The 13,635-nt window shown below is 40.8% G+C and overlaps 1 protein-coding gene across 1 annotated transcript in view; it reads left to right on the top strand.

Moving 5' to 3' along the window:
- Positions 1-1,768: 1,768 nt before the first annotated feature.
- LOC126474821 (probable chitinase 10) overlaps positions 1,769-13,635 on the top strand; it is a 190,856-nt gene continuing 178,989 nt past the window's right edge. Inside the window, exons 1-3 of the mRNA XM_050102295.1 lie at positions 1,769-1,826; positions 1,935-2,120; positions 3,673-3,876. Of these exons, the coding sequence (XP_049958252.1) occupies positions 1,769-1,826; positions 1,935-2,120; positions 3,673-3,876 (448 nt within the window). The remainder of the gene's footprint in view (positions 1,827-1,934; positions 2,121-3,672; positions 3,877-13,635) is intronic.

Genomic DNA, 13,635 nt, shown 5'->3' with positions numbered 1-13,635 from the left:
GACACTCGTCCGTACTCTGCTCTGCAGTCGAGATCTGGCAACGTTGTTCTCTGTTCATTGGCTGACTGTGTTTTGTGACGTCAGATGCGCAGAACGAACCTAAACTCGGCCGCCAACATAAATGACGTGCACTTTAGTGATACGAGACCGTTGGGATCCAGCACGGCGTTCCGTATTACCCTCTTGAACCCACCGATTCCATGTTCTGCTAACAGTGATTGGATCTCGACCAACGCGAGCAGCAGTGTCGCGATGCGGTAAACCGCAATCGCGGTAGGCTACAATTCGACCTTTATCAAAGTCGGAAATATGATGGTACGCATTTCTCCGCCTTACACGAGGCATCACAACAACGTTTCACCAGGCAACGCCGGTCAACTGCTGCTAGTGTACGAGAAATCGGTTGGAAACTTTCCTCACGTCAGCACGTTGTAGGTGTCGCCACCCTTCTGTGAATGCTCTGAAAAGCTAATCATTTGCATATCACAGCATCTCCTTCCTGTCGGTTAAATTTCTCGTCTGTAGCACGTCACCTTCGTGGTGTATCAATTGTAATGGCCAGTAGAGTATTATGTTGTCAGTAGAGGCGTAGTGACAGCAGGATGGAACTCTCAGAAGAGCTCAGTGACTACGAAGATGGGCCAGTCACTGAGTCACCTGAATAACAAATTCATAAGGGACACTTCAACTGTTCTAAAACTGCCGAATGCGACTACTGGTGGTGTTGCTGTGAAGTGCAAACAGGAAGGAACAACCAAGATCAGATAGACCTCATTTACTGGCTGACAGGTATCGTTGATCATCGCGTGTAAAAAAGTCCCAGGAAATCAGTGGCTGAAAACACTCAAACCACTACCAGTAGCGCTATGACTGGATATGAGTGATTTGGAGTGATGAATCATGCACACCTAGTGCTAATTCAATGGAAGGGTTTGGGTTTGGCGAATCCGAGAACGCTGCCTCTCATTACATGGAGTGCCAGCTGTGAAGTACAGAAGAGGTGGTGTTACTGTACGGGGGTGTTTTTCATAGTTAGGGTGTGGGTCATCTATCGTGCTTAAGAAAACCCGAAGATTTCTTGCTTGGATCGTTGAAGATAAGCCAAAATAATAAAATAATCCAAATGGATTGTCGAGACGAAGGCAACATTAATGTAAGCACTCAAAACTATATGCGTCATTTCTGTACTGTCATTTTTTCTCATCCCTATAAGTTAAAGGGAAAAGCAGTCGTATTGTTCTCTTCCCCGCCGAGAACGTTGTTCGTACGTATACACTGTCTCCGTTGTAATTAATATCTCAAATTTAGGGACCTATCATCCCCTCCAACCGTTAATCGTGAACATCAAAATGTTACGTAGGCTTCTCATGTATGCTGAACTTCAACATTGTGTTGTTTCAATACCCATCACCGTTCTACTGTATGAGAAATCACTACTAAGAAATTTATAATTTAGAAGTTAAAAATGTTGGAGGCCGCTCTGTGTCCTAAAAACAATGTGCTGTTTTCTCGAATTTATTCTTTGTTGCTCATCTTATATTGGTTGAAGCATAAGGACATTTTGATTTTCCTGTTGCTTTAGTGGTGACTTTTCGGAATTCAACCATTTATGACCGGAATAAGAGATTTATGACTGAAATAAAACTGCGACCCATACTTCAGTAAAAAAATACGAGGTCCAGTTTTTACACGCAAATCCTTTACAATAATATATTTGCCAACAAACGTTTTTTAGATTTTTGACACAGTCATTTTGTAAAGTACTAGCATGCCTCGGCTAGTATTGCAGGAGGCCAACACGTTGGCGTGTTTTATAAAATTACGCAGTCACACATGCTGGCAATTTTATTAATACTAACTCTTGCCACTGAAGCCTACGCTCATAACAATGTTTAATTAAATCAATTTTAATAAATTGAATTATCCTCTTACAGGTATACGTCAGTTTAAGGTAGTATGCTTCGTGGAAGGATGGGCCGGCTACAGAAGGGATCCAATGCGGTTTACCACTGCCGACATCGACCCATTCGCCTGCACACACATCATTTACGCCTTCGCCGTCATGGATCCTCACGACCTACACATCAAGCCCCAGGATGAACAGTATGACATCATACAAGGTACGTACATATGACTACACTCACAGGCTTAAGAGTGTTTAATTTTCTGTCTGGTTCCGTTTTATCTTTGATATTTAAACACCAGCTAATTAAAGACCTTATTGTGAATTGTGGTTGTTAAAACGCAATAAGTCAGGGTTTCTAGCTATTACGTTTTTAAAATAGTAATAGAGGCGAGGAAATGAGAAAAAGAGCCCGGATATTATGGTGTTTCACCACAAATGGTTGAAGGTGTGCAGGGGGGGTGGGAGCCGGCCGGTGTGGCCGAGCGGTTCTAGGCGCTTCAGTCTGGAACCGCGCGACCGCTACGGTCGCGGGGTCGAATCTTGCCTCGGGCATGGAAGTGCGTGATGTCCTTAGGTTAGTTAGGTTTAAGTAGTTCTTAGTTCTAGGAGACTGATGACCGCAGATGTTAAGTCCCATAGTGCTCAGACCCATTTGAACCATTTTTGAAGGTGGGGGAAATGCAGTACGGAGAGAATTTGTAATATTATTTGTAGAACTTCTACAACGGAAGGCAAATCTCTCAAACCGAAGCAATGCTGTAATTCCTGTAGTTCGCAGGACAGAATGCAGACAACACACAGAAAACTAGAAAGTTTTGAGACTCCTCTTCGTTAGGTGCAACATATTCTATAAACTATCACCAACCTTTTGGGGGAAAACAATTGGAAAGGAAAAAGGAAAGAAACAAGAAGTTCTTGCAGTGGCGTATCACACTGGACCATTTGCAAGAAGTGAACGGAAGTGAAGAGTTTGAATTATCATTTTGTCTTTGGTTCATAGCTTTTCGGAAAGCTTTTGAGTCAATTTCCACAAAATCTATAATAACAGTCATTGGTATACACGGCATTTATTCAACCCTTATGCTAGACTTCACAAAACATTGTGTTTATGAAGTTCAAAATGTAACTTGCGAGCGGAGTTCCTCAAAAACGTGAATAGTATTTCGGTACGTATTTCCGTAGGATGTGAGCATGCAGAAGCGAACAGTTACTACGAAAATAACTAACTGAATGAAAATACTCACTGATGATGGCACAAAGGTGCTGAAACATGTTTGGTCATTCAAAAGGGTAGTAGTCAGTATATTAGGCAGAAGCGAATTCCCATAATTAAGTCTGAAAACACGGCTGCTGATAGGGCTTCGAAATCAAACGATGATTATTCTGTTGGGTAGCCAGTATGTGGAGAACGACTTTAACTAACCTTCAAGGGATATTTCAAAGTAGTTCTGTGTGTTACTTTGGTTGTGGGGTTGTGAATGGGTAAGCATGTGTAGATATCATAGGTATGTAACGGTAGGTATTTGATCCCCTACTATTTCCGTGGATTTTGGCACCTTCAGGAGCCCATGCTTCCATCACGCTTTTCAGTGAATTTGGGATCATTGGGATTTACGAAATGTAAAACAGAGAGCAAGGGGTATGTTGGCACCACTGTAAGGAAGAAGGTGTACAGGAGACATCAGCGCCGAGATTGAATGACAATAGGGAAATGGCGGCCTCGCAAAAAGTGTTGATAGATAAATGAGCACTGCATTTTTTTCCAGGAGGGTACCGCTCCATAGTGGGCCTGAAGAGACAGAACCCGCAGCTGAAGGTGATGATCTCTGTGGGCGGTTGGCCCGAGGAGCGGCGCAAGTTCGCCGAGATGACGGCCAGCGCTTCGACCCGGCGCGAGTTCATCCGCTCCGTTCTGCACTTCATCGACGAGTACGGCTTCGACGGAATAGACCTCGACTGGGAGTATCCAGGTAAGAGCCCTAAACATACAGTTTGGCAATTTTTGGCCTTAAATATGTATACACACGAGGACAGCTGTAATATTCTGAATCATTGGGGTGATCTTTAGGAACAGCCACCACTCTGTACAAGTCTCAGAGATGTTGACCTCGACGCAACTAATTAGATACTTTCACATTGCATGAATCATTTCTGTAATTACGAGAGCATGTTGAAAAGTAATTCCTCTGAAGTTTTTACTCCATTCACAATATCAATTAAGGTACAGGGTGTTTAAAAATGGGTATGGGGGTTTTAACGCTTTATAATATGTATTATATTAAACTTACAGCTATAAATGGCATGTCAAATGAAAGAGCAACTCGAACAGTTGTGTTTAGCACCAGTGCGCATGCGCAGCGCGCAATGTTTCCGCCGCAGTCCGCTAGACAGCGGTAGTAGCGAAGATGGCGACTACTGAACAGAAAGCGTTTTGTGTTTTGCAGTTTGCAAAGACCGAATCTGTAGTTACCGTGCAACGTGCGTTCCGGCTGAAGTTCGGTTGTGATCCTCCAAGTGGTAATAACATTCGTAGATGGTATCATCAATTTGAAGATACCAGCTGCCTTTGTAAAAGGGAAGAGCACAGGACGACCAAAGAGTTAGTGAAGAGACTGTTAAGCGAGTGAGAGAGTCGTTCACTCGTAGCCCAAAGAAATCAGTCCGGGAGGCTAGTCGTGAATTACAAGTTCCCGTGTTGATTGTTTGGAAAGTTTTAAGAAAACGTGTACAACTACGTCCTTACCATTTACAGTTATTACAGACTCTAAAGCCGGCAGACCATGGAATAAGTGCCAACTTCGCAAACGAAATGTTGTTTCATGACGAAGAAGATTTTCTGGATCATGTTGTCTTCAGTGATGAGTCGATCTTTTACCTTAGTGGACATGTAAACACAATGTGCGCATCTGGGGCTCAGAAAATCGTCATGAGGTGGTACAAATGCTACGAGATTCCCCTAAAGTGACTGTTTTTTGTGCCATATCCCGGTGGAAAGTTTATGGGCCTTTCTTTTTTGGTGAACCTACTGACTGGCATTTCTTACCTTGATGCACTAGAGCAATGGCTCTTCCCTAAGTTGGAAGAAGATGAGTCAAAGAACTTCATTTTCCAGTAAAATAGTATGCCATCTCAATGGCATAGCGAAGTACGCGATTGGTTGAACTTCACTGTACCCAAGCGCTGGATAGGCTGCAAGGGGCCCAATGACAGGGCTTGGTTTGCACGGCCTCCAAGTTCACCCGACCTAACGCCATGCAACTTTTTCCTTTGGAACTTCATCAAGGATCGTGAGTATGTGCCTCCGCTACCAGCAGACCTCCCTGAATTAAGAAATAGGACTGAAGCAGCTGTTGCTACAGTGACTGAAGACACACTTATCAACATTTGGGAAGAACTCGGCTATAGACTTGATGTGTACCGTGTGACAAATGGTGCTCACATTGAACATTTATGAACATTTATAAGGTTCCTGGTAAAACTATTTGAGTTGCTCTTTCATTTGGCATATCATTTATAACTGTAAGTTTAATATAATAAAAATTATAAAGCGTTAAAACCCCGATATTCATTTATAAACATCCTGTATTACACGTCACGCATGTTACTCATTTGGCTTTTCCGCTTCGCTGATGCAAGTTGCACCTCTTTGCCGCAAGGGGGATCCGAATTGTAGCGTATAATGTGGCGGTGTGTAATGTTAACCATGTCGGTATGTGAGAGATGAAAATCAGATGGGGTCAAGTCGGGACTGTGTGGAAGGTTGTCATAGACAACCTTCCACACAATCCCGGCTTGGCCCCATCTGATTTTCATCTGTTTACAAAACTTTAAGAGCACTGTCGAAGACTTCACTTTGATAGTGACGAAGCGGTGCAAGCAGAGGTGAGGTTGTAGCTCCATCAACAACTCAAACGTTCTACAGTGACAATATTAACAAATTGGTCTCTCGTTGGGAACAATGTGTTTGTCGCTCCGGTGACTATGTTGAGAATGTTAATAAAGATTGTTTTACAGTTTTCACATAAAAAATTCGGACGTGTTACTTTTCAGCATGCCTTCGTAATTGTAATGACGTAAAACAAGTCGTTTATCTTCACATATATTCAAATGGAGGTGGAAAGAAATTATGGTGGGAGATCAAAACACCAATATAGTTAGCAGATTCAAAAAGGTGTAGGTTGCAGTAGTTGCGCAGTGATTAACAGACTTACATGTAAATTAGTAATTCCTAACGACCACCTTTTACATACTACGCCCCATCATGCTTGATGTCTTTCGCGACGGCGCTGACACGTTCCAGTAGGGTAACTGTTTGTATCTGTTCAAAAGGTGGACCAAAACGACGTTATCAAGCACGTGATCATAATGTTTTGGCTTATCAGTGTACCTAGATATACAGGAAGATAATTCGTTTTAATTTGTTTCAAAAAACTTTAGTGGACATTGTCGCACAATGTGTCAGTTTTTCGAAAATCTTGGCCGAACTTAAGAAACTTAAAATTTCTAGTTAAGAAAATTTAATTTGAGCTAATATGTTCGCTACAGTGATGTTCGGACTGCCAAATCCTGCCCATAGAAACAGTCAGCACCTTTATCCGATTGTTGTATTTCAGATCAAAATTACTGCTCTCTTGTGTGCAGAATGTCAGAATAGGCAAGCCGAGAAAGTATTGCGTATGCCGCGTTAAATATTTTTGTTTTGTATACTCAGATCATGAAATCGGGAAGTAAGTACTTAAATGAAAATACTTATTTCATCATTTGGCCAAATAGGTATTTTGTTTTTTAACTAATGCTGACAAGTTAAAATCAATAAAAAAAAATCACAAAATGTGAAGAAAAGTGAGAGACAAGTTGCGTATTCTACAACATTATACAATTTTTTAAATTGTCTGATGAAGTATGTATTATTTCTTCACCAAACACTTGTAAATTTAACTATTAGCCACTATTGTGGTAATACGCCACATTTGAAATGGCAGCTGCAGTATGCCGTCATCTGTGCATTTTTTGAAAAACGATTAAAAAGTGCAAAATCTAATTCAGATTCGTACAAATATGACGTTAATCAGTACTTACAGCATAATTATACGAACACAAACAGCTAAACTACGTAGTTTGTTATGTAAAAAACAAATAAAATACCATTTAAACAAATAATGAGAAAAACGAAAATCAGAAGTTGATAAAGCATATGCAGCAGTAATATTATATGGAAGAAATACTGCGTATATTGATACAAGCAGGCAGTAAATTGAGAGGATTACTTTTTTAAGAAGTTCAAGAACTGTTTGTATAGTAAGGTATCCTTTTTACATAAAACAGAAAGCACATCGTCAGGTCGACCTCAAAAACGATTTGAAAAATTATTTGCTATGTCAAAAGGAATTAGAACTAACGATCTTCGTCGAATTATAGACCATTTGTGTCATCATAAGCTACGCAAATGGATCACCAAGCTTTAGGAAAAACTGACATTTCAAAAGTTGCTAAGGAACGTTGCGCTCTCCAGCCCTGTCAAGGCAACAGAGAATGGGAACAGTTGAAATTTTGAGATAAACTTGAGGGCAGTGGAGACATGTCTTTTATATTTCACTCTGGATTATCAAAAGAAAGGTATCAGCGATTGAGAAGTTGATCGATGAAAAACATTTCTTAATTTTTGGATTTTCTCCGCCGCATTAGACCCATCATATCAATTTTCATGAAAATACTGATTTTTCTTTCTAATTTTGTCTACCATATTAGATCCATTGTTTTTCATTTTTGTTGCCATATTTGTTATTCGCGACGTCAAAAACGCCATTGTACATATTTTTGTGGAGGAGGAGATTAGTGTTTAACGACCCATCGATAACGAGGTCATTAGAGACAGAGCACAAGTTCGGATTAGGGAAGAACGGAGAAGGAAATCGGCCGTGCCCCTTCACAGGCACCGTCCCGACGTTTGCGTAATGTGATTTAGGGCAATTACGGAAAATCTAAATTAGGATGGCCGGAAGTGGGTTTGACCCGTCGTCCTCCCGAATGTGAGTCCAGTGTGTTACCCACTGCGCCACCCGCTCCTTCATATTTTTGTCTACATTGACAGAGATTCTGAATGTTTGCCTTGTTTCGACAGTTCTGAGGCATTATGCATTGGCAGCATCCGCCATGTCTCTAAAATATTATTGCGCATGTGCAAATCCTCTTCACGCCAGATACATCCATCTGTTCACTCATGCTGCTTTTCCTTCGGATCAGAACGCTAAAGTGTTTTCCCAGTTTCCACAAATGTCGCTGGCACCCTCTCTTGCCCGTGACATCCCCTTTAAACATAAAATAAAACCTCATGTGTCCATATTTTTGTTTTTATACACTACTGGCCATTAAAACTGTTACACCAAGAAGAAATGGAGATGATAAATGGGTATTCACTGGACAAATATATTATACTTGAACTGACATGTGATTACATTTTCACGCAGTTTGGGTGCATAGATCCTGAGAAATCAGTACCCAGAACAACCACCTCTGGCCGTAATAACGGCCTTGATATGCCTGGCACATAATTATGATCTCAATGGCTGGCACAAACATAAAGTGTGGTTACTGCATAGGTAATCCAAACTGAGGCTGACATCTGCGATGCAATGTTGTAACCATTGTTCTCTCCCACTTATGCATGTACCGGTTAGTTATTAATGGCTAGTTGTTGTAATGCAAAACTTGAATCCATGTTCTCACTCAATTGTATTTTGTCATATTGTGGGTTTTTTATCGCCTCTTATGGCAAATGTTTTGCCCTATTACTATCATGTTATGTAGTTGGGTGTAAGGGCCCTCGTGTCAGGGCTCTATAAAATAAAAATAAATAAAAAAAATTAACCTCAGCTTTACCGAAGGGGGGTGTGGGATGGGAGTGGAAAGAGATACTTTGTGCCCATCTTTTGAAAATATTGTAATCTAGTAAGTTAGTTTATTTTTAAAAAATAGAAAAAAATATTTACTGTTTTTAATGAATTCTTCTACTAGATTCCACACATGTATTAAATTTTTGAGTTATACATAACCCAAAAATTAAAGTCTCATTCCCAAGTGAATGCCATATTCAGTATGACAATATTCAGGGTCTTACTTAAACATAAATATCACTTTAAAAAGTATGTTAAAAATAAAATTCAGCAACAATGCACCAAATTTGTATCTTTTAATTTTTCTACTCTGTACTACACATTACTGAAAGTACGTTGATATTGCTAATAGTATTCTAAAAGATATTTTCAGGTTCTGAACCATACTTACAAATAAGTACCTCTTTAAATAGTATGTTGTCAATACAATTCAGCAATAATTAACGAATTTTGTTTCTTTTTTAAATGTTTTGTAGGATGAGCATAACGTACCACACACACCCCTCCAGTTGGTATTGCGCGTTATGGAAAATGTGTTGGTAAGGGTTAAATGTTAACTCTATAACAAATCAGTATGTACTACAGTCGTGCGAAAGATGAGCACAGTTGTGGAATTAGTAACGCTTATAATACTTTACCTTACAATTCGCCTTGGAACTCCACTCACGGAAGCTTAAAAGCAAGCCACAATCTAACTTAAAGAATCCCAGACTGCCAAACAATATTCATGTGTATCTTTATTTTTTATATATTCCGTAGAGCCAAATTGAAGAGCAAGTCTTCATGGTTATGGAATGAGTCAGTTCATGAAATTATAACAGAAGAGTAATAATAGACAAAACGGAACGCATATGATTCCTATGCAGGCGACAAGTCATAAGTTTAAATAAACATAATCAACAAAGTCATACACGAATTAGCTAAGTTTCTTAGTTTTTCTAGGAGTATAGATGAGGGTTTTGTAAGACTTTTCTTTGTGGATAAATGACACTCCTTGCAATTCTTACAAGTAACTGGTCTAAAATTTTTCTTCTCCACAATGAGATTTATACCGTCGTTTTGCTTAAAGCACTTAACATGGAAACCCCTATGTATCTGGCAGGTGTGATTGATCCCGGAAGTTGATGGGCACAGAATTGTATCGACCGGATGGCGGGATTGGCCCCCACCAAAAGTGCAGGCACAGAAACTGACCGGAAAAACAAGAAACAAAACGAAAAGAGGGAAAGGCGGTTTATGTTTGCACCGAGAGATGTACGAAAGTTCTCCTTATTGTTCCTATCTTTTGTCTGTGAGAAAAAGCCTTTCACTTGGCCCAAGCTTTTGCCACATTGTCGTACCGTCCAAGTAGCATGTTACAGAAACGACTGTTGCCGAACAGATGTTTATCGCCAATATAGTTTATGTAGCAACAGTGCATTTTTTTCACAGCTGTGGTGCCTACACAGCTCTCTTAGGTTCAACAATGGAGCTCTTGCTGGTACTTGGTACGATATTATAGGACAGGCAGGCCTAGTTCACGTACGTACTTACTACTTTCCATAGAGTAAATATCTCTGGAGGGAGCATTCACATGCGCAGAAAAGATTTTGTGTTGTCAACATACATTGCCGGCTGGTCACGTGTTCTGGGGACGTGTGTTTGACCGTATAGCGCCCTGTATATTTAGAATGTCACTACATCCCTAATACAGATGGATTCTTTTCGTACGTGTCGTGGATTATTTATATATGTTGCGCAGACATTTTAACAGTATCCATTTGATACCGGGAATAAACCAGCTACATAACTTTTAAGGGCAAGTGATATTGCATTCTGCTTCCTTGCGATAGGTGTCACAGTTCAGATGCACTCGATTTTTGGTAGTTTTCGGTATGATACGGCACTTTTTAGTATTACAGAGCCTGAAGTACATTTTTGCAGTGATAGTCTTGCAAAACGACTTGACAGTACACTAGTACTTTTGCAAGTGTCCGAAAAACACCGAATTTGCTACACATTAGCGATTATATCCCTGCTAATTCGTCCTTTTTTTCTGCTATTTCTGCGTATTTATTTTCTCGTTTTTGCGACCTAGAGCACAATTTTTCTTACTGGTGACACTTTGACGTATTTATTTAAAGCAATTTACGTACTTGCTCCCAGTTTATTAAATAAATGGTAGACTGAGTAATCTATATACATAATCGACAAGTCACTGATAAATGCATGGAGGATAGTATTTGCTGAAACAACTAACCATTCCCTTTCTTGTTTCACTAGCAAATTTACGAGAGGAAACAATTGTTTGTAAGCTTTTGTACGAGCCGTAATATCTATTATATAGCCATAAAATCGTAGAAAAATAGGTCTAGAGAATCAAGCCTTAATTATAATGCGTCTCGAAATTTTTAAACATATACAGTGTCTCTTACTAATATGATAACTATAATTAGAGCTACATGGTATGCACCCATGAAAAGTTACTATCCCTCCTTTCACATATTTTTCTTTGCATCCGTAGCAACGAAAGCAATTCACCATCGCTATTACACTATCAACAAACGGTGAAACACAACAAAAACTCTTGATATTATCAACTTCAAACGTTACAGAAAGCACACACGCACAGCGAGGTACCGAAAACACGTGACACTCCTGGATTAATGTTGACAACATGCGCAGAACGCAATGCTCACTCCAGAGTTATTTACTCTATGGTACTTACGCATGCGGGCCGCCTCGTCACGTGACACGACAGCAGCGCTCCTAGCCCATACAGAGTCAAACTTATAGCGTCCGCGACGTTAATATCTATGGCGCAACGCACCGATATGAATGGCACTCCTTTCCTGACACGCCGCGCCATCACATTATGCCAAGAATATGTGTTTTTGAGAGTGCATACATTTCATGTTCACTTCGTCTTCGGATGTTTACATTTATTTACGCGCATTGAACATAGTTTCTTTACTTTCTTTTTACAACAGCTGTTTAAACTTCCGTTGCAAAATTCTACATTGGTGTCAGTAAAGAAACAATGTTCACCACACATAAATATACGTAAACATCTGAAAATGTGATGCCAGGCGTCTTCAAATGTTATCATGGAAAAATAAATGCCCATAAAAGCATCCTTTTGTATGCATCAGAAACATGGACTACCTATGCCAAACAAGAACGTCGCCTTAATGCTTTCCACATGCGCTGCCTGAGATCCATCCTCGGAGTAACGTGGAAGAACCGAGTAATCAACGAAGCAGTGCTATCTAAAACTAACTGCAACAGTATTTCAGCTATCTTGAAGCAGAGACGACTCCGCTGGCTGGGACACGTCCACCGTATGGATCCTGAGAGATTACCACGTGAGGTGATGCTTGGAGAGATCTCTATAGCCAATGTAGGACGTTCTGTATTGAGGTTCAAGGACTCCTGTAAACGAGATATGGAGAGCTTTGGAATCGACACAAACAGATGGGAGGCACGGGCTAGCACGAGACCAGAGTGGCGTGATGATATATCATCTGGAATGTCGAAGCATGATGAAGGCTTGGTAGACAGATTAAGGCAGAAAAAGCTTCGCAATGCTACTGCTGCTCCTGCCTCAGCAGGCAGATACACTTGTGACAATTGCGGCAAGAGATGCCGTGCTGCCATTGGATTGACAAGTCATATGAAAAAATGCAACCCATAAACACACAGACACTGCAACAGTCATCTACCAAGATGTCGTGGCATATATATATATATATATATATATATATATATATATATATATATATATATATATAGTCACCTAACGTTACCGCTGGATATTTCGTAAACCACATCAAATACTGACTAACCGATTCCACAGACCGAAAGTGAGGAGAGGGGCTTGTGTAATTGTTTAATACAAACCATAGAAAAATGCACGGAAGTATTTTTTTAACACAAACCTACGTTTTTTTAAATGGAACCACGTTAGTTTTGTTAGCACATCTGATCATATGAACAAATACGTAATCAGTGCCGTTAGTTGCATTGTAAAATGTTAATTACATCCGGAGATATTGTAACCTAAAGTTGACGCTTGAAACCTCCGACGTTCAGTTGAGCGTTGTAACAAACACGGGCCACGGTCGGCGAGCAGCATCTGCAGGGACATGTTTACGATGACGACCGTGTTTACGAGTGTGGCTGTAGTGCACTGTTGTGGTTTGGTCTAGCTGTCGCAGTGTCCGCATGTAGCGCTTGCTACTATTGTTATTCTGCATTCGTCTCCGCACGCAGACCAACTGTAGTACAACGTGTTACCAGACGTCTGTAATAGTGTAGTGTTGTAGGAACTGTGACCATGGTGTATTCGAACTCTGAAAAGGCGGAGATGATACTCATCTATGGCGAGTGTCGACGAAATGCAGCTGAAGCCTGCAGGGTGTATGCAGAACGGTACCTGGACAGAGAGCATCCAACGTGCCGCGCATTGCAAAACATCTACCGCCAACTGTATGCAACAGGTATGGTCGTAGCACGCAAACGGGTCCGTAACAGGCCCGTCACAGGAGAAGCGGGTGCAGTTGGTGTGTTAGCTGCTGTTGCCATGAACCCACACATGAGTACACGGGACATTGCGAGAGCCGGTGGACTGAGTCAAAGTAGTGTCATGCGCATACTGCATCGTCACCGCTTTAACCCGTTTCATGTGTCGCTACATCTGCAATTACATGGTGAAGACTTTAATCATCGAGTGCAATTCTGTCAATGGGCATTAACAGAGAATGCGTTGCAGTTCTACCTGTTTACCGATGAAGCGGGTTTCACAAACCTCGGGGCAGTGAATCTACGGAACATGCATTACTGGTCCGTGGACAATCC

Source organism: Schistocerca serialis, chromosome 4 (assembly GCF_023864345.2).
Source record: "Schistocerca serialis cubense isolate TAMUIC-IGC-003099 chromosome 4, iqSchSeri2.2, whole genome shotgun sequence".
Lineage (NCBI taxonomy): Eukaryota > Metazoa > Arthropoda > Insecta > Orthoptera > Acrididae > Schistocerca > Schistocerca serialis.
This window is presented reverse-complemented; position numbering and strand designations above follow the sequence as displayed.